Raw genomic sequence first — 21,522 nt, 5'->3', positions numbered from 1 at the left:
GAAAAGAGAAAAGTAATAAATGGATCACAGATAAATAAAAAACAAATCTGAAAAATTCACCATCCCTGTCCTGTATTGACGTGTCCCAGATTTCTATTCTGAAATGACTGGAAAAGGAATAACAGAGGTAATTCAATACTTACTCCTTTCAACAGCTTATTCCTTTCACTTTCCATCAGCCACAAAACCCTAATATTCACAGCAGCTCTGTTTCTTGTGAAACAGGACACCAAATAAGTCACCTCCAGTTGTCACTATTTACTTTAGGCACCAGCAGTCACCCTCATAAGCCTATCAAAATCAAAGCAACATATTCCAAATCCTGACTGACAGGTGCTGATTTGGTAGCCAGTCTGACACACATTCAAGATCTAGACAACCTAAAACAAAAGCACTTGAAACATGTTTCAGCACTCTCAAGAGAGATCAAATCTGAAGACTAAAATTAGAAATGTAAACAACAGCATTGTTTAATAACAAAGTTGTGCATTTGTAAGTTGTTGTGTAATACTTGTGGGTAGTAAGGCTGCCTTTTCACTGAAGTAGCTTCTGTATGTCCTCTTTATTACTACATGCTGAACACAGCCAGCAGTCTCACATCACTTAGACCTCTGTGCTATAGTAAAATCGTAGTTTCAAAGTATATCTATATATTGCATGTCTAGCCTAAGTCAGGACCCTAACTTGCTGCCAGTTCAAAATCTTATAGCCGTAAAATAATCTCCACATCCCTCACAGTTAGAGATCAACCAGGACATCCTGCTGAGCTCAGTTACGCTGTCTGAGCAAGAAACGAGTAGCAGAGAAGCAGTTTAAAAGAGTCTCTTGTGACTGATCAGACATGAGCTGCATGCTTTAGCTGACATGAAGCAGGCTGCTCAGACGAGTGACAGCAATGCTGCTTGGCACTGCACCCAGCACGGACCCCAGTCCTGTTATTTAGCAACCATTAAACTAAAAGATCTGCTCAAAATTCCTAGCAAATTGGTTACAGGAATTTTTGACTCATTACTGTACAGGGAGTAAGAAACAATATATTTCTACAATAGCTTCCTATACCAGATTAATATCATAAGTATTCAACATCTTTGCCTATTCTCTGAAGACAGACCTGGAAATGATATAAAAATTTAATTATTGCAATACTCTGGTATCGTGTAATTTGCATTGCTAGCACTTGTGATGGATATAGGTTATTCAAAGAAAACATTATATAAATTCTGCATATTTTAACATCTCTTGTAACCTCAAATAATAGCAACGCAATCATTGTATAAAAAGGGGCCAGCTGTAATTATGCAATGTAGCAGCATGACATTTCCTATCAGCACGGCAAAGTAAGGGAGTGCAGCAGTGATGTGGCTCAGTGCATATGGACTCATGCTTGTTTCAGCTCACATAACAGGAACAAGGAAAAAATGATCCTATCCATAAACTCCCCCAAGAGTGATTATGAAAGGTGAAATCATGCATGAAGAACAGACTGAAAGGCTGGTGTGACAGCCTCTTTACTCCCTTTCTGATTGACTGTTACCCATTTTAACATGCAAAGTGAGATAATAGTTTGCCCTTAATTTTAATAGCAAATAATTAAATTGCCCTTTTAGTTTGAAGGACAAATTTATGTTTGATTCACTTGAATTAAAAAAAAAAAAAAGTATACGGCCAAAAATACTTCAGCAAGTATGAAAATTTTTTCCTCTTCCCACTAGTTAAATGTAAAAGACTGATAGGTCAGTCCTGTACACATTTTTCACAGAATTGCAAAATACTTGAGGCTGGAAGGCACCAGTCTCTCTTTCAGGAGACCATCTAGTCCAGTGCCATTTCCAAAGCAGGTTCAACAAGAGCAGGTTGCTCAGGGCTGTGTCCAGTCTGGTTTTGAATGTCTCAAGGACAGACTCCACAAAATCTCTAGGCAACTTGTTGCATAGTTTAACCACCCTGACTTATTTATTTATTTATTTATTTTTCTTTCTTTCACAGGGCACCACTGAGAAGAGTCTGACTGCATTTTCTTTACTCCTTCCCATAGGAAATTAAACACATTGATCAGGTTCCCCCTGAGCCTTCTCTGCTCCAGGCTGGCCAGCCCCAGCTCCCTGAGCCTCCCACTGGGCAAGACTGAAGATGCTCTGGTCTCTTCATCACCTCTGTGGCCCTTCACTGGACTCACCCCGGGAAGTCCATGTCTCTCCTGTACCAGGAGCCCAGCACTGGGCACAGCAACCCAGATGTGTCTCAGCACTGCCGAGCAGAGGGGAAGGATCAGCTCCCTCGCCGTGCTGGCAGCACGCTGGCTGATGCAGCCCAGGAGGCTGTTGGCCTTCTTTGCTGCAAGGACGTGTTTCCGTCTCCCACGCAACTTTGTGTCCACCAGGAGCCTCTCAGCCCTGCAGCGGGCTTTTCCTCCCCCAGAGCAGAATTCTGCACTTCCCTCTGCTGGGCTTCCTGAGGCTCCTTCTGGCTCAGTGCTCCAGCCCATCAAGGTCCCTCTGACAGGCAGCAAATCCGTCTGGTGTCACCAACCACTCCTCCCTTGTTTGTATCATCTGCAGACTTGTGGGGGGAACACTTGGCCCCATTATCCAGATCACTGATAATACTAAACGCTATTGCCCCCAACCTCATGGATCACTGGGATGCACCACTAGAAATCTGCCTCCAGCTGGACTTTGTGATCACAATTCCCTGAGACCAGCAGTTTGGCCAGGTTTAAATCCATTTCACTGTCCACTCTTCTATTCTGTATTTCTTCAGTTTGTTAATTCACTCTCAAAGACAGAGGATGGAAGTTAAAAATATAAACAGAACATTTATATTGTCTCCACATAAATGTTGAGACATACAAAATGTTGACACATGAGCAATTTGCAGTGCTTATATGAATATATTACTCCTAGGTACAAAGATCTTGTTAGCATTAATTAGAAGAAACTTGTTCTATTTCCTTCAGCTTCACAATCAGAGAAATACTAAGTGGGGTACCTACAGTAGAAGCAACATTCAAAGTAGTTAATAAAGCTATATTTAACTACATTTATCTCTGTAATTAATTCAGCTGGGCCCAGAACAAGGCTTTTGTTTGTTTGTTTGTTTAAAATTATGTAAATATTAACTGATAACTTTTTGAAAGTAATAATACCTTTTCACACAGTCCTGCACATATATATCACAGTTCATTAGTGACCCTGTAATCAAAAGATGTGCTGTATGAGTTATTTCTTTTCATCTCCTAATACATTTTAGTACTCCAATTTAAACTTTTTCATTCTGTGATAGATTTCGTACCTGTTCAAGGTGTCAACAATTAAAATATGAAATTGAATATAGTCTAATTTAAAAAAAAATAATAATTTACAAAAAGCTCTGAATTCAAAACCACAGCAATTCACAGCTGAATTTAAATAGAGGCACATTTATACACCCCATTACAGCACAAAGAATGAACTCTTAATAATCATGAATGACACCACAGAATAATAATGCACTTATGATTAGGATATTCCAGCCTCAGTGTTTCCAGATTAAACTGAGTTTTATACACACACATTTTTTCTTTGTGTTTTTCCCAGAACAGTTTTGATGTATTTATAATACTGTAAGATCTTACTTGTCTGTACGAAGGGACTTTCCTACTGATATTGATCAAACCCATGCACACCTTCCATTATAACCTATTATCATTGCATTACAATTTGACACTCAAATTTTGAAAATAATACATTCCATTTCCAAATCTGAAACAGTGAAAATCTCCACTCTTGTCCTTTTGCACAGTCCCATTCACAGGGAACTGGCAATTGTTAGATTTATACTAGTGCCATTCCAGCTTTGTTTAATTGCAACAGGAACTGTTGACAAGTAACATATATAATCAAAATAATTAGACAAAACAATTGTTATTAACTTACTTTAATTAACAACCAATTTACTTTAAATATAGTCTAAGTACAAGGTTTCAATTAATGCTAGCTGTAAAGATGCAAGAGTATGTTTCTCCCCTGTTCCCCTGTTAAGAATATCTTTAGAACACAGACCTGAGTGACAAATGTGCCATTTCTAAGGCAAACTCACCGTAATTAAGAACAGATTAACAGATTTCATAACTCTCTGATAATTTGTTCCACGCATTTGGGAAAAGTTTGTTATATTTCATGAACCACAAATAAGTTGAACATTTTTCTTCAAGTGCAAAAGAGAAATTGCACTTAATTGCAGAATTGTAATTGGTACCTCCATAATGACAACCAAACATCTGCTACCTAGATCTATAAAACTAAGGGTTTACTGCATGCTGATATTAAACTGGTTTCATGAATTGCATGAATGGTTGCAGACACAGAAAACAGAGACAGGAGACAAACTACATAATGCTGAGTTGATCAGATAGTGAAAATTTAGTTTCAAGGAAGGTTCTGCAGCTTAAACATTTTGTTTCCAAATCAGAAAAATGACTAGGGATTTGTATGTTTTTGCTAACATGATTAGAAATGATGCATTTGTTTTAAGGCTGAAACCTCATCTTTCACGTTTGAGGAAGGAGCAATACACTCTCTTCAGTTGTTGCAATGAACTAACTAGCAACTGTCTATTTGGAAAACATCTTTTGAGTGATTCTGATAAATGCTATCAACAGTGTGTTTCCTAGCATTACAAAACTTTCACCCAGGTCGCACATGAAAACCTTTCTCAATGTTTCTGAGTATGACATCAACAAAATTTCAGTTAGTCTTCCTCCCTTTAAATTAACTTATAAACTCTTTATCAAAATTCATCATACTTTTAATAAAAAACTCCTCGAATAGTCTGAAGTGTATCTCATGCATGTTTTCTACTACCCACTGTATGTGAATTTCAGCCACAAAATAATGAAATGCAACCATCTATTCCATGTTATCTAAATACACTTTTAAATTTGCATAATCTTCTCTATGCCTTTTACTAATTAGAAGCAAGAAGAAAATCTTGTAGTGTGTTGCTGACATTAAGTCACTGTTTTAGGTAATGAATTGGGGGGGGGGGGGGGGGGGGGGGAGGGGAACAGTGCCATCCAACAGTGCTAGAGGGCCGTGATGATGATCATACCGTACATGAATTTCTTCATTACGTCAAACAACAGAAAATTCTTGGCCTTTATATATGAAAGTCAAAAGCTTGAATTTCAACAACATAAATAGCAGTATTTACACGTCGCTGTTCTGTGCATGCAGTCTTCACCTGCACAAAACTCACCAACACTTTGAATTTTCTACTTCTGCCTTTTCAATTTATCTCAGATAGGAAAACTGATTTTCAAAAGACCAAACCAAAGCAAAAAATCAGTCTTAATACTCACTGAGTTTCTGGTTGCAGCACTATTAAAACAATTTGTATAGTTTATGGAGCCAAATTTAGTAAGTGTAAAGCAAATCTAGGCACATGAAACATAAGAGGAGATTTTTTTTCACTTGACTTACGCTACTGATTATAGCCCATCATAATTATAGATCTTCTCTGTCAATAGGACTCATTTCCAGAGTGAGGAAAAGGGTTCTTCAAGCATCCATTTCTAAATAAGTCTAAAAAGATTAGCAACAGCTACTTTGTTTATCACACAAAACGTACTCGTCCTCTTTAAATCTATACTAGCATGTATCCAATGAAATTATTTTTAAATTGGTTTTGGTTAGTTAGAGGTTGTTTTTTGTTAAGCAAACGCATGAATTCAAGTGAATGTAATAGAATATAATACATTATAGCAATGCTTATCTAATATTTTCAGTGGTGTCTGGTTTGTTTTTTTTTGTTTGTTTTGTTGTTTGTGTGGTTTTTTTCCATGATTGATGCAGTAATGTTTGATATACTTTATAAATTCAGTCTATCTCCTCTTCAGGACACCAAGAATAATGCTTTTGCTGGAATAGCAGACTGCATGACTGCAGCCAATTTTCATCTGATTATTCGTTCAAAAAGAAACAGTAAGGGAATGATGGAGAGGTCGAACATCTTGTCCTTCTTTATAAGAAAACCGTCTAACAAAAGCTTGTTTCTCACCTTTTAGAAATAGAACTGAGATATACAACCCCTAGCAAACCAGCATTGAACACAGTCAATCCTTCTCCTTCGTAGTGAAGGGAAGTGTAAAGTCTTAAGTCTCTGCTCACTTGAATAAAAAGTAGAAACCACAGAAAAATAACAATGAATGGAATATTTTAACACACTCAATATTTTCATCCAGTATTATGAACACCAAGCTACATCTACTGCCCAACACTCACTCGTGATTTCAGATAGATTTAATGTCCTGGTGTGTCCATAAAGACTTGCCAGCAGTGCATTCTTTTGCTATGCAAGGTTGCACTTACACATGAGACAGGTTAGCAGTAGTACTTATTAAAAACATCCTGAATTTTTACAAACGTCCTTCTAGAAGCTTAATTTTTCCATGCAAGATGTCTGCCAAGAGAGGTCTGTCATTCCTTCAGTGATGCTAGGGAACAATATAGTTCTGACTACGTTAACATACCCCTGGCAACCTTTCCTCTGAAAACCTTCAGAGTTTCTTCTGCCAGACTCTGGCTGGGAAAATGACTGTATGTAACAAATGCCTTCTGTCCACCAAAGTCACAGGCCTTTGAGAGGCAGTGCCCCATGCAGTTTGCTCACAACGTGTGGCTACAATTCTTTAGAATCCCCTCCATTCTAGAGATTTTTCAGGTTTATTTGGCACCTCTAACTAACAGAAAGGCCATCATTTTTGGACACCTTCCCACACTCACTTGTAACTAATACAAAAATATGACTGACTGGAATGCAAGAGGGCAAGACCTTCACACCCAAGAAGAGAAAACTGGAAGTTGAAAGAAAAATCAGGAATGGGGGCTATCTGCGAAAGAAAGCAGGAATGAGAATTTGAAGCAGTTTTTTATTTACTGAGTATTTAATACCAGCTTTCTAGGACTCACTGTGACTCAAGTAAAAAGAAAAATAATGTTTTGGTGACGTGAACAGAAATAGAAAAAAATGTAAGCGCAATTTCATTCCAGAAGAGCAATGCCAAGTCAATTTAAAGTCTTTTTCATGCGTACAAAGTAACTCCTGCACATCCATTGCTCTGAAACTAGCAAGTTGTTATTTTATCACATACTGTATTGCTGATCTGTTGTTCTTCAGTCATTACATCATTTTTTTGTTTGATTGTTTGTTTTTCCAAAGGAAAATGACACCCCTTTGGAGTTTTCTGAGAATAAAAAGAAAACATACTACAAACTGCATAGTATATATTACATAATTATATTACATATACACAAAAGAGAATTAACACCGTATTTCATTAAACAACATTATGAGGTTATTCATCCTCTGTGTTCTGTTTTTTTAATAAGTCTTTTTGAGTATTTTTGCTTGGTTATAAAACCAATACCATTTATATAGAGCTGGTATTAAATTATCATGTGAAATTATTGGCTTTCTATTCTTGATAAAGAGCATAAAGAAAATCTAAATTAAAACAGATTACAGAATATTAAAGTAAGCTATTTCACAGAATCAAGATATGCCTCAAGTAAGTGTTTTATACCCACTTATGTAAAAACAAAAGCTCCCATCAAGAAAACACGCTCCCTGATAATATCTCATACGAAGTGTTAACACTGAATTCTAACCAGCATATGGATCAGCTCCAAAGTGTGATGACTGTCTCCGTAAGGTATCGTAGGCATGAAAAGAAGTATGCATTAAAATCATTCACTGTGCCAACACATTTTATTACATAAAAATAAAAATAAAAAACTGGGGTCTAAAAATTATCAGACAGCTATGAGTAGTATATATATCTACATGAAAACACGATGGAATACCATGCAGGAAAGGTGACTTCTAAAGCCTGCTTGCATCTACAGGTATGTTTGGAAATAACTGGCATTTATCCCTGTAAGTGAATCATCCTGCACTGGTTCAGGGAGTGGAAAATAATAACGTGAAAGTAACACAAATAACATAAAAGAAAATCCTATGCAAGAAAACAGGGAAAACATTGTATCACAGCAAATTAAAAAAAAAAATTAATACTAATTTATTCATTTTCATGTAAGCAAGCAGAAAAAAAAAGCTAACATTCTGGTAACAAAAAGCTTCCAAGTGACTATCAGTCCTGTTTATAATCTTGCAGTGATTAATTATTCCAACAGGAATAAACGGAATCTGCAGTTACCAAATTGTGAAGGCAAAGGCCAGCATGAGTAAGGTTTTATATATCTGTTTTCTCTAGCATGAAGAAAGAAAATAAAAGAAAATAATTTGTCTTTTAGCTATTATGTCATACTACACTGTAGAGTGTAGGATTGTTTTATTCATCCATCTTCTCTTCCCACATTCACGTGTTATTAGGGAGGACAGTCACACCTTTCTTTGGCAGAAAAAGAGATACGGAACAAAGGAAAAGACTGACCATACTGTGGGGAAACCTGCCTTGCCTCTGACAACCTGGCCACAAATGAAAATAAGCATCCTTCCAGAGAGTTTAAAAATGTCAACAGCAGATTTACAGGATGACCCTGCTCTGATCTCTGCTCCTTCTTTGCTTAGGTAAATCCATCCCACAGACAAGTGTCAAGGAGCTTTCCATGCAGCTGATGCCATTCTAACCCCTCATACACAACTCCCCAAAAATGAGGCTTTATTATAAAATGCTTTCAGCTAGCAAGACAAAGCACTTGCATCCTGACAGCGGAAAGTGCATGATGGATATAACAACATGTCCTACACTTTACACAGTCCAGTAGTCTTTTCTAAACACAGTTATTTCAGTTATTAACTCAGTAGCTAATTTAGTGAGAAAAGTTATATTTGTACCTCTTATTATATAAAACTTCAATAGCCAGTGATGTGTGAATATCATTACTCTTTGCTAATTGCCATTCCTAGAAGCAGAGACAATTGACTGCATATCTATTATCTTTAATAATTATTATTTACACAGTAAATGATATGCACGCTATAAGTTTCTTTTTGTTTTGTTTTTCTGCCTAAAATATCTGTGAAAATGCTTATCAATCACTTTAAGAAAAAGTTTTAAAGACAATGTGGTTGGGGATTGTATGTGTGTGTGATGGTTGTCTTGCTTATATATAAAAAAATACTTTGCTTGCATTGTCTGGTCCCATCTACAATATATCTGCTCAATACTTAAAGGGGTCTTATAAAAAGGATGGACTCTTTACTCGAGTAGATAATGATATGACAAAGGGGAATGGTCTTAAACTAAAAGAGGGGAGATTTAGATTAGAGGTTAGGAGGAAATTCTTCACTCAGAGGGTGGTGAGGCACTGAACAGAGAAGCTGTGGATGCCCCATCCCTGGAGGTACTTAAGGCCAGGTTGGACTGGGCCCTGGGTAACCTGGTCTGGTGGGTGGCATCACTGCCCATGGCAGGGTGGTTGGAACTTGATGGTCTTTAACCAAGCCGTTCTATGTCTCTATGATTATTACAGCCATTTAACATTTTGCCAAAAAAAATCTGAAGAAATAAATTTACCTATAAGATAAAAGTTATACCTATGAAGTAAAAACTCTTTAAAACCACTGTAGAAATCAATGCAATCAAATTTTAATCAAATCAAATCAATTTTTAGAACAGAATTCACAGTGCACTTCATTTGCAAAATAGATGGAATGGGAAGGTTTGGGTAGAGGTAGAAAAAAGTTTTCATAGTCTAAGCAACTGGTCTGCAGTATGTAGAGAAAAAGCCATCTCAGAAGTGACTTTGTGTAACACTATTTCTGTTTTCCATGTCATTAGTCAAATTGGCATTAACCTTTTAATTTTAAATGGCTCAAACACACCATTTAGCTAGAGAGTCAGAAATGCTCAAGAGAATATTTTACTGCCATCACCTGAGCACTCAAAAGCACAAGAATTAACAATTTCCACAAATTTCTGTTACCAGGACAACATGCTGAAAGAAGCCAATGAATGTTTTACTGCACCACCCTCACATTACTTACTGACTGCTTAGGAATTACTGACCTAAATCCAGCCCTACTGAGATGGATTCTGCCACCCTGAAGCATGCTAAAAAAAAATGTCATTTTTCCCAGATTTTCTGCAAAGCAGATTTACCTATGTGCTTCTTATATCACAGATTTAGCAGGTTTTTGTACACCTAAGACTGCAGAACGCAAACGGTAAAACCTGGAGCAGGGCCCCAGGAGTTCATACAAACCCACTTGTTCTTTCTCAGACAGTGAAGAACTACAAGCTTTGAAGTCCCACAGCAGTTCAATTTGCCAGCTGAGGATTCTCCCCTCAGCCTGTTTTTCTGTGCATTTTCTGGATAGCTTTTAAGCATACATGAGGTAGAGGATTTTGTCATTCCCAATGTATTCCACAGGAACAGTGCAGGAAGAGGATTCATGCCTGTTCCTCTTTCTTGCCTGCTGCAAAGCCAGACGACACTAGCACCAAAGCAGTCCAGTGCCATGATATGGGCTATGTTGCAAAAATGCATTCCAAATGTTTCTCACAGTTTACTAATTTCCAGACTCTTTATGTAAGGACAAAACCTTCCACAGATATAGAACAAAATGGGTGCCAAAACCTTCCACAGACCTATCCTCATGCAAAATGGCTGCCCAAAATGGCGGCGCTGCCTCCGCCCCCTGACTCAATCTTAAACCAAGATACTGGAATCTCGACACATTATCTAAAGGTGGAATGTATTTTTGAGCATTGCCAAAGGAAGCAAAGCTGAGGCCAGAAAACCATTATGAAGGATGGCCTCTGCTCAGATGGACACCAAAATTAACTCAAATCCCTCCATTCCAAAAATACTCGTGTAAACCTCCCTGTGGACAACCCTTACAATTGTATGTGGAGAAACTGATGCAGTAAGACAGGGCCGGCCATAGGGGACTGCTGTTTGTGCGTGATACCTGCAAGTGCTGCTGCTGCCGTGCTCTTCCCCATTTCTTTTCTCTCTTTTGTTTGTTTGTTTGTTTTAAAGTATTTTAATTTGGAACACTATTAGCATTTTAACTTCCGTGGTTAAAACAAGACCCAACCTGAACCTTCATGTCAATTAAAACCAAATGGTAATTTCATTTGTATTTTAACATGAGAAACAAGGGCTTATGAAGAGATTTTAGGAAGACCGTAAGTAAATGTATCTTTCCAATTTCAACTACCAAAATAATTTAAAAAGTTGTTTGAATGATAAAAGCTATTTTCTCATGGTTCTCCTCTGAATAAAGAGAATTCTAGTGACATCCAACAGCAGTTTCATTTAGTGTGATTGCCCTTGGCAAACAGCTGCAATAAAATATGGGATCTTTTGCTGTAGCCTCAGGAAATATAAATTCCAAGGATTTTCTGCTGATAGGTATAGCATTATCTGATTTGGGGGTTTTGAGTCTGGTGTAAGAAATGAAACACACTCTTTTAATTGTTAGGGTCTTCTATTCTATTTTGAAAACAAGAGTTCATATAAATACACATATGTATGTATGTGCAGAGATAAAAGGTCTGTGCTCTGTGAGACAAGAATTAGAGAGCTGCAAGCAACTACCGTTGAAAAGATATTTCCATCCTCTTTTCACTCACGGATAACTTTCTAAATTAATCTGGGGAAACGTATGGAAAAATCCATAAACTAACCTACCACTTATGAAGTTCTTTTATTAGTTCAGTAACAAACTTCCAAATTATCCACATTCCTGAACACAACTTTAAATCTTCTGGGAAGATCTTACTATACTGAAAGTGATGGAATTATGAAAGGTAAAAGGAAATGACAGTGAATTTCTGTTGGCTGAATAGTACGTGTATATAAATTATTACTGAGAACATTTTTCCACTAATTAAAAAAAAAAAAAAATAGACAAGATGAAGTATTTGATAAATGAAATCCAAAGACTTTAAATTTGATGGTTTTAAAAAACAATTCTATAAAAGAGAAGTAAATTTTGTACTTTATACACCTCTTTTAAGACTATTTTTGAGGGGAAACTAATGTCTCCCAACAACCTGGATAGCTGTACTACTTTTGGATGCAAATATATTCCTCACAAATAAAACAAACCGTTCCCCTGGCTACTATATCCACATTCTCAATACCCATGATATATTTTCATTTATTCCTGCAAGGTACTATTGTGCTTTTAAAACCTTATTTTATTTGTGCACTTTTAAAACCTTATTTTCAGTTACTTTTACCATTTCACTTCTGTAGAATGCCATTTCTTTTTATGGTTCTCATACTACCTGTTCTGCCAGCCTCCCTCCACCCCTCTTCTCCAAGAAAGTATAAAGTGCATTCATTCCACTATTTCTGCATCAGACAATCAGTTAAAAGAACTATTTATCTTTAAAAAATTCTGTGCCAACACCTCTTGAACTGCTTTCAGTATAATGACATTAGAAATTTAGTTCCACTTTTTTAATACGATCTTTCATTATATATGCATGAAAAAGTAATTACAGAAAGCAATAAGATGAATTAACACCTTTCTCTTTTTCCCAGTAAACCCACTCCCTCAGCATCGCTCTCTCCCAGCCAAATCCCCTTCTCAGGGCAGCTTGTGGGGAGCTCCTGTTGCTGCCTGCTGGGAGTATTTGGGACCCTCAAACTCATCGGCACAGTCCTGTGAATAGAGGTCTGTCTGAGTGCACAGTGAAGAGCCTCATCTGGAGCTAGGGTAGGAATGTAACTGGAGTTTGGGTGCGGGCAACAACCTGGGTATCTTCACAATCTCCTTAGAGAGATGTTAATGTAACAAGCAGGTGGGTTTGTGCTATACCGTAAACAGGAAACATATTGTTTTCTCTGTTCTGACTGCAATAAAATTGTCTTTTTTTTTTTTTCTCTCTTTATTTCTTTATTCACCCTTTTTGTTCTAACCAATAGAGACCTTTTTGTCCAATAGGTTGTACCAGGTCACATTCATTACTTGACTAACATTTATCCATGTGTAAACTACCATATGTTTACTTCATTTCATAAGTTGGCAGAAGCTGTGGAAAGCAGTAAATGTTTTGCACTTTTCTGTGACGTATCCGTCTTTTTCCTTCAAGAGTCCCAGCTAAAGGATGTCAATACATTGTGCTAAATACTGTGCAAATGCAGTAAATGATGCTTCAGATCTTCAGAACTGAAAACAGCCTTCCTAATACTGATCCAGCTATCCACCTAAGCACAAGTAGGTTTTTTGCTCCCTAGGCACGTAATAAGTACCTAATGAAATGCCTGTGTTAGATCACAGTAACTGTTTCAGCTGAGTCTTTCCACTGGTACTGAAAATCACTCAACTTAATGCTAATTGTGATCTCTTTTTGATAAGAACATACTATACCCATCCAGAGAGCATGTCATCTTTGCCCTCTGACAGCTTTCAGGAAATTAAAAGAATAAATACTTTTATAATTCAAATGGAATTTATGTAAGCAAGAGCTCGAAAGAAGAGTTCAATTCACTGGTTTTAGTATCTGGACTCCATTTCATTACTGCTCCATGATATTTGAGATCAATGTACCTCTGCTCCAAGTGCAATCTAAGCATTCCCAAAATGCAAATTTTGTTTTCAGAGTAAGACGTGCTTTACAGTCCTTATCACAGCTTACATGCAAAAATGTATGAAGTGCAGTTTTTACTTCCATGGGGAGGGGGTGGGGAAGCTATATAAAACATTAATACTGGGTGAAAAAAAAGGCTTTCTGGAGAGCAGCTTCACATAAACAGCATAAGAGCAGCACTAAAGTTGCTCTGAGGCTAACAGAATGCAAAAGCAGCTCACACAATAACTTAATCCTTGGAAAGCATTAAAAAGAACTATATATAATGATGCTATTGTTTAGTTAGAATAATTTGTGTTTGATCTCAGGGAAATTCACATCTTTTATTACAAGCAGTGATATTATTTTCTTTTTATATTTTTATCAACGGTTCAATTGCCCCTTAATCAAACGATAATGCAAGAGGGAACATTTCTCATTCAGCACAGCATCTTGACTAATTTTACGGCCCCATATGCGATTACTCTGAACAGAAGTTCATGCAATGTGCAATTTACAGTGTACACGTAACTATATAACTAATAATAGAATATGTAAAATTCAGTCTTTGTGACATAGCACTCATATGCCCTTTGGGTTTGAGCTGATATTCACGATTTGATTTAACACACCCTAAGAATGAGTGCATAAGCATGCATTCAGTATTAGCAGTCAGAAAAGTAATTCTGCACACTTCATCCTGGAAAAAAAATCCCTTACGTATTTTTTTCTATATTTATGATTTGTAATGAATAAGGGCTTTGGAGCAACACATTTTATTTTAAACTTTAGCTTAAGCTTGCTGTAACAATAATTCCTCTGATACTGGAGTATTCTCACGGGGTCCATACTGCAAGGCTTGACCTTATGATGCTGTTGTAAGAGCTAAAAAATCCCCACTAATTTTATACAAATGAATTCAAGTAGTCATCTGATATGCATCCAAACAATGGTGATTTCCAGAGAATTTCACCCATTTTTCAATTTTTCAGAGAGCTGATCTCTGTGCAAAGCTGTAAAAGAACTGAAGTGGTGAAACACTGACTCCTTTTAATAGGCACATACCATTAATTTTAGTGAGAAGCACCGAGTCTTAGCTATGGGGAAAGTAAAAAACAACACCACTATGTTGAGACCACAATGAAATTTTAAAACTACGATTGACAAGAAAATTTTCTGTCAAATGAAACTATTACCACAAGAGAAAGAGAGGACATTAAACATATATCACAGATGCACCCCTTTGGAAAGTGGTCGAATGTCTTACCACATCTTGCTCAGAAAGTTAAACAACTTCTGAGATTCAGAGAGCCTGAACTCGTATGGAAGTTGAACAAAAACACCTCATTACTGTGTTTGATCTCAAGAATTCAAAACAAGCAGCAGCAAAACACAAAACAACTGAAGCGCAAATGATGCTGAGTCTTACTCTCCCAGTTGTACCTGACTTACTACCAGCCAACCTGTCTGTTCTGTGCCACATCATCTCTCAGAAATGAGTAAAATTCTGCCAATGTTGGTAACATTTTACCAAAGCACTCCCAACACTGAACTCCACAGTGACAGCTAGGACTGATGCTGGTGACTAGCATTACCACTGCAGCAATTATACAAGCACAAATGCACATATCTGCCTATTCTCCTTCATTCCTATCTGTCTGTATTACCTTGTCTTAACTCCTGTCTGTGTACTGAGGCTGAGTTTGGTCCAATTTCACTTCCTACAGAAGGAAGTACCCAGATGTACTGGGGCTGTAATTATATTAAAATATATGGGTATGTTCCTCTCTCCAACAATCAAATTACGAAAACATGCATTTACTCAGCAACAGAAAAATATTCTTACTAATTTTTAAATATGCAAATTAGATTTCAAAAAGCCACTGCCATAAAATATCCACCCAGCATTTACACGGAACCTCCCAAAATAGGAAGGCCCATCTTTCATTTCATCAACCCTGCTAACCTGGACAGACCATAGGAAAAAGAAGAATGAGATCCAGGATTCAGCTGGGAACAGGCACTGTTAGTTGGATCCTCACAGCTGAAACATGTGTAGCTCCAGGGTATCTGAATTTAAAGTCAAAAGGGGTAGCTCAAACCTCATTTGACTAAAGCTTCTTCTCCTTGCAGTGCAAGAAAAGAGGTGCTCTCACATTGCTGGATGATTTCAGCTGCAAGGTGTCAACAAACATGGTCTGTCTGAGCTGTTGGAGGCATCGTGTCCACTGCCAGTGTAAGAAGTAGGTCAAGCTGTCTTGGGGCTGGTTCTCCTCACATTTCCCTTTCCAGAGCTTTCAGTGAGAACTGAAGAGGGGGCGCATCATGACACAGATGACTGAAGGGTGCTGAAGTTGTAGCCTCACTTCAGATACTAGCCCTAGTTAAACAGTTTGTCCTCAGGAGCGTTCATTTCAAAGCACCTTTGCCACAAACACACTTCACACGTTTGCTTAAGTTATCTCTAAAAATTCTTCTTCCAAATGTTGATTGTTACTAACGTCCAGTTAGCATTACTAACTGCATTAACTTCAGTTAATTGCATTAACTTAACTGGTTTAACCAATCTCATTTGTCTTATTGAAGAATTGAAGATCCTTAGACACACACAAAAAAATTTTACACACATGAAGTCTCAATGAAAACTAGTTTTGTGAAGTTACCTGTATACAGATTAGACCAACCCAACCTAACAACAGCAGGAGTTTTTAAAATATATCATGGTCTTGTATATACAAGTACAATCCTATTCTCCAAAAAACAAAAACAAAACAAAAAACCACAAACAAACAACAACAAAAAACACACACAAAGAAAAAACACCCACACATAAGATAAATCATTTTTACAACTTGCTCTCATTTTGAGGACCTCAACAGTATTTAACAATTGATGATCAACAACAGGATGTTAAGGAATTAACAACGCTTAAAAAAATATAACTCCTGCTATGTTTCATTTTAGTGACAGAAAGCCCAGCTTACCAGAATTTTTGTAGTATAAGCACTGTTGATAGCAATGGCATTTACCAGCAACTCAAGGGTTTTGGCGGGTACAGAATCTGGGTCAGGGATCTCTTTGTAGTGGACATCACCGACATAGGCTTGGACAACTGTCATCCGGTTGGTTGTTAGTGTCCCTGTTTTGTCAGAGCAGATGGCTGTAGCATTACCCATAGTTTCACAAGCATCTAAGTGGCGGACCAGATTGTTATCCTTCATCATTTTCTGAGAGAAAGAAAAATAAAATACATTCAAGATTTGCTTTGACAAATCTCAATCAGTTATACAAAGGACAAAAGCATATATTCAGTCTTTTTCATTAGCATGTAATGCTCAACCAGAACTTTAATTGGGTCCAGTAATAAAAGTCCTAGATACAGACAACCAGTGATCATCTTGAAATAATTTTGCTTTTGATAAAATGACATAGTTCCATCTTTTTCCACATATATATATATATATTATTTTATTCTAAGAAATAGGTAGAACAGAAAAAATTAGCTAAAGTACCTGAAGATAACAGGATTTTTTAAACAGAATCATTATAATAAATATTATAAAATTATGCAATTTTTTGTTTCCTTTTGTTTTTTTTCTTTCAGCTTAACTCCTAAACATAAAGAATTAGTGTAATTAGAATTAAAGCTAAATATCAAGAGTAATTAGTAGTGTAAATTAAGTTACCTATTAGAACAAAATCTGTAACTGCTGTAACTGCACAGAATATGAATTGTTTGTGAGATATTATCCTCCAGACACATTCTTTATTTTGACCTTGAGTGTCTAGTCAAATATTTCATCCTTCTTTTCAATACCGTGTCCAATGCCAGTACATTATTTTGCAGCACATAGAGCGACTACACATCTTGCAAACCAACCAAACCAACCAAGCCAAACCACCGCAACAACCACTCCACCACCATTCCACAGTGCATATTTTTCACAAGACATACAGTCTTCCTGGAAGCAGATGTTATCCTTGTTTATATGTTTTCATTATTAAAGAATTCTGTGCCCAATCACCTGACCCTTAGTTTCAGAACAGTATCTTACACTTTCAGGGCACAGTATCACCAGTTGAAGGCAAATGCATATTACAGTTTGATACTGCAAATACAGATACACATGGATGTGTTGTATCTACTGGGTGAAGGGCGTAAGGAGAAGGGGAAATATTTTTAAAGCAGCTACAGTCTCTTCTAGAAAAATCACATTATTGAGTATTTTTGTTAATTATATTTGCCTAAAAAATAAATCAAGCTATTTCTTTGTGATGTTTATGTTATTTTTTTACATCCTAAATGGAAATAAACTACAGAATTTTCATCGGAGATTCCTAGAATGTTTACATAAGGCCCATCTGAATAAATTACTAAAGCAATCTGAGAAAACTCTTATATAGATACTGGAGTAATCCGCAAGTCCGGTATTTTAATCCTCTTTAATTTCCTAACCGAATCACTTACATTAACTACAAGCATATACAACCACATTTAAGAAAAACCTTGCTTTCTTTTAAATAATAAAAAAAAAAATCCTGAGAACTTAAAATCCTTGTTAAAACTTTTTATTATTGTAAAAGCAAGTTTGAAGACAAAGTATACTAAAAGACTGGAGTATTCTCAAAGCAAACCCAGCTCAATAAATACCTGGTAGCTATGTAAACTAAGCAGATATTTCTACTGTTTGAAATTCCTGCATTGTGTAGTTTTAAAGATGCGTATTGGCATGTATACATGTTTTCATTTTTGTCATAAACACTTTCAATATAAAGCAAAGTAGTACTGTAAAGAAATGTCACTCATTAACATCTTAATGGCATTAATTTACAGTCCAACTTTAATCAAAGCCGATAAAAGATGAAGAATAATGTACTAGCAAACTCAACAGAAAAGTATTTTTCTCCCATTATTATTTTTAATGTCTCTTACCTTTACTGAATAAGCCAGAGAAATAGTGACAGCAAGCGGAAGTCCCTCAGGAACAGCAACCACAAGTACAGTAACACCAATAATGAAGAATTTAACAAAATACTGAACGTAGACAGGAGTGCACTCAGGCAGCCACTGTTTCTTTTTGACCACAAAGGTGTCGATGGCAAAATAGAGTACCAAAATGATTACAGTGATGGCAGACATCACCAAACCTGAAAATAAAAATAATCAATTACTATGAAGCAAAACCCAAACAATTAAAAACATGCAATTAGAAATTCATATTTGAGTTTCATATGAGTTTCTTGAGTTTCTTACTCTACATGAGATTTTACATTACCACTAGTACCAATAATAGTAAATCATACAACGTAGAGGAAAACATTACTATAATACATTTACAACATAAACCGTTATTGTAATACAATTACAATGGCCATACATTCTAATGAGTAAAGAAATACTCAATTCAGAACAGCTGGATGCTGCTGCACCATTTCTAAGCACCATCTCACTGCTGCCTTTAACACTTCCCAGTAAGTCTAGAGTCCTGATGATTAAGCCAAGTTTTTCAAGTTTAGTACATTACTTTGCTAGTCTAAATATTCAAACAGCATTTCCTCATCTTTCTTTTTAAAGAAGTTTATCTTGAGAGGCTTGAGAAAAGGAGTATCTTTTAGTTTATTTTGTTATGTAGAACATTTTAGACTGAGGTATCCAGTCAAAAACAATAATATATAATTGTCCACAGTTATGTAATTGGTCTTCTGGAAAAAAATGATTAATAATAGTGTTTCCAAGGTTTCCCTTTTTAAAGGGACATATGAAAACTGTGCATATGTTTGTGAGGAGAGTCTCAAAAGAGTACAACACTGACAGTATATCATGTGAGAGTCTAATAAATATTTCACAGAATTCTAAGAAGATCCTGGGGACTATGTATGCTCTCTTGATGACACAGACTTTGTTAAGATAGTATTTCTCCTGCACAATTATGTTCCTGGATTTAAGTGACAAATAAAAACCGGTTGCCATTAGAACATCTATTTTGCTTTGCTATGATTAGTGCTCTTTGGTTTTGAATAAGAAGCCAAGCCTGCATTTCAGAATATACTGATTTCTGTCTAATGAGATCATACAATAGAAGGAGGATTCTGTGAATTCCATGTCTTGACTGAGGTTAAAAATAAATAAATAAAAAGATAAGCTAAAGGATGTTAAGGTTGACAGGAAACAGATAACTCAGGGAGACCACTAAATACCAGAGGATAAAGGAAAATCCATTAAAATATACAGGTAAATCTTTATGGCAATACAAGACATTTCCATAGATTGCCTAATGAAAAATAATAAAAAAAAAAGTGAGGCCATAATTAATTTAATTCATATTACTTGTCACAGTATGGTTAGAAAGACCTATACTGTTACTTTAAAAATGACATCTCTGTGCATTCCGAAACACCAGAGAGAGTAATAAGCAGAAAACAATGTATAAAAATACTTAGCCTAGAAAGTTAATAATCATAAAAAATGAAGTGTTTTTATATCAATGCATACTGTTGTACGCCTAGCAAGAAAACAGAAAAGCTTGTGGAATATGAAAGTGGGCAAAGTATGAAATTGAATATTAAAAAGATGATAAGCGTAAATTCTTAGTCATGCACTGTTCAGGCAAAGAGACAGACGTGGCATCATGGGGTTCTGCAATCGGCTAAGTGTAATCAACTGAAAATAATTAGAAGGAACAGTAGGGGTAAAGATGAGATTGGTAAAGAAGCATAAAGGAGATTCAACAGAGGTAAGGAATTTAGGATTCTGTTGTATGGCCACAGTCAGGGATCTGTAGAATTAAAGAGACCAAGATCTCTTTAATACTACTAGAAAAACAAAACAAAACAAAAAAACTAATGAACATTATGTCATTATGAAAGATCTTAACTTTCTACCTGCATGTTGGAGAAGGGACTTTTAACAGTAGGGGCCAGATGGTACTGGATACAAGAGTCAACAGATACGTCATATTTGGATAGAAGGCATGAACATGGATATTAAGAGAGAACAGAACGATTTCAGAATCCATAGGGGGAAATATTGTGAGAGTGACATTTTGAGATGATATTAGAGATTCTGAAACTGTGTATTTAGAAGTTCTAAGGGAGAAGGAAATTAAATATCGCGTAATTACTGCGCTTGGGAGTATCAAGTAAGCTACATTTCATTTTGATTCAAATATTCATTACATTCCAAGTTGCCCAAAGTTTTCTGTTTCTTGATGGTCAAAACCGAGTTTTTGAAGATACAAGACCTTCAGTACCACCTACTGTCCTCAGAACAGTACTATGACAATCCATTTCTAAATATTGCAGTAATAAAGCACTACTCTTTTAAGAATACCTTGCTTAGAAACCCTTTGTTGTTACTATAACACACTGCTATTCAGACAATTATCCAGTCATACCTGCTTTGCCTATCTGGACTGCCAGCTTAGTCAGCTTTCCCTGAAGGACAGATTTTTCTTTCTTGTGCATGTTGGATTTCTTCTTGTCTTTGTCATCTCCTTCTCCCCCTTCTGCACTCTTCAGTGGCTGCATCTCCATGGCAGCAGCCCCGTCCTGCTGCTTGGCTAATAATGCAGAACAAAACTGTTACTCCAAAACTGTTCTCCATTCTTCTTCTCTTAGTGTTGATACTTACTGAATACCCCCAGCAACACCCCTTGTTGGGGCTGATGATTGGAACTATGCACAGAATTACCCTTTGCTCCCACAGCAGACAGATGCCCACACGAGGACCCAGCGGGGTTCCGCAGGGGCACAAATGTACAAGTGTACCCATGAGCACTTCACAAACATTGGAATAAGTAACACACCATTTGTTGAGTACCAGGAAAACCATTACTTTTGGTTTTGTTTGTTTGTTTATAGCCAATGATATTCTGTGTTATACACACATATATCACTTAATGTGTTGCAAAACATTTGGCAAGTAACAGTACATCAGTACTGCAGGATTTCCTAGAATAGCAGATCTCAAACATTTTAGCAAGTTGACTATCTAT

General features: G+C 36.5%; 1 protein-coding gene across 28 annotated transcripts in view; it reads right to left on the bottom strand.

Moving 5' to 3' along the window:
• ATP2B2 (ATPase plasma membrane Ca2+ transporting 2) overlaps positions 1-21,522 on the bottom strand; it is a 415,848-nt gene that overhangs the window by 58,546 nt on the left and 335,780 nt on the right. For all 28 annotated transcript variants that reach the window (XM_080606728.1, XM_080606718.1, XM_080606717.1 and 25 more), the window contains 3 exons: positions 20,923-21,087; positions 18,462-18,676; positions 16,513-16,755 (listed from right to left, as the gene is read on the bottom strand). In XM_080606728.1, the coding sequence (XP_080462854.1) occupies positions 16,513-16,755; positions 18,462-18,676; positions 20,923-21,087 (623 nt within the window). The remainder of the gene's footprint in view (positions 1-16,512; positions 16,756-18,461; positions 18,677-20,922; positions 21,088-21,522) is intronic.

This window comes from Anser brachyrhynchus (genome assembly GCF_964034855.1).
Source record: "Anser brachyrhynchus genome assembly, chromosome: 10".
Taxonomy (NCBI): Eukaryota; Metazoa; Chordata; class Aves; order Anseriformes; family Anatidae; genus Anser; species Anser brachyrhynchus.
This window is presented reverse-complemented; position numbering and strand designations above follow the sequence as displayed.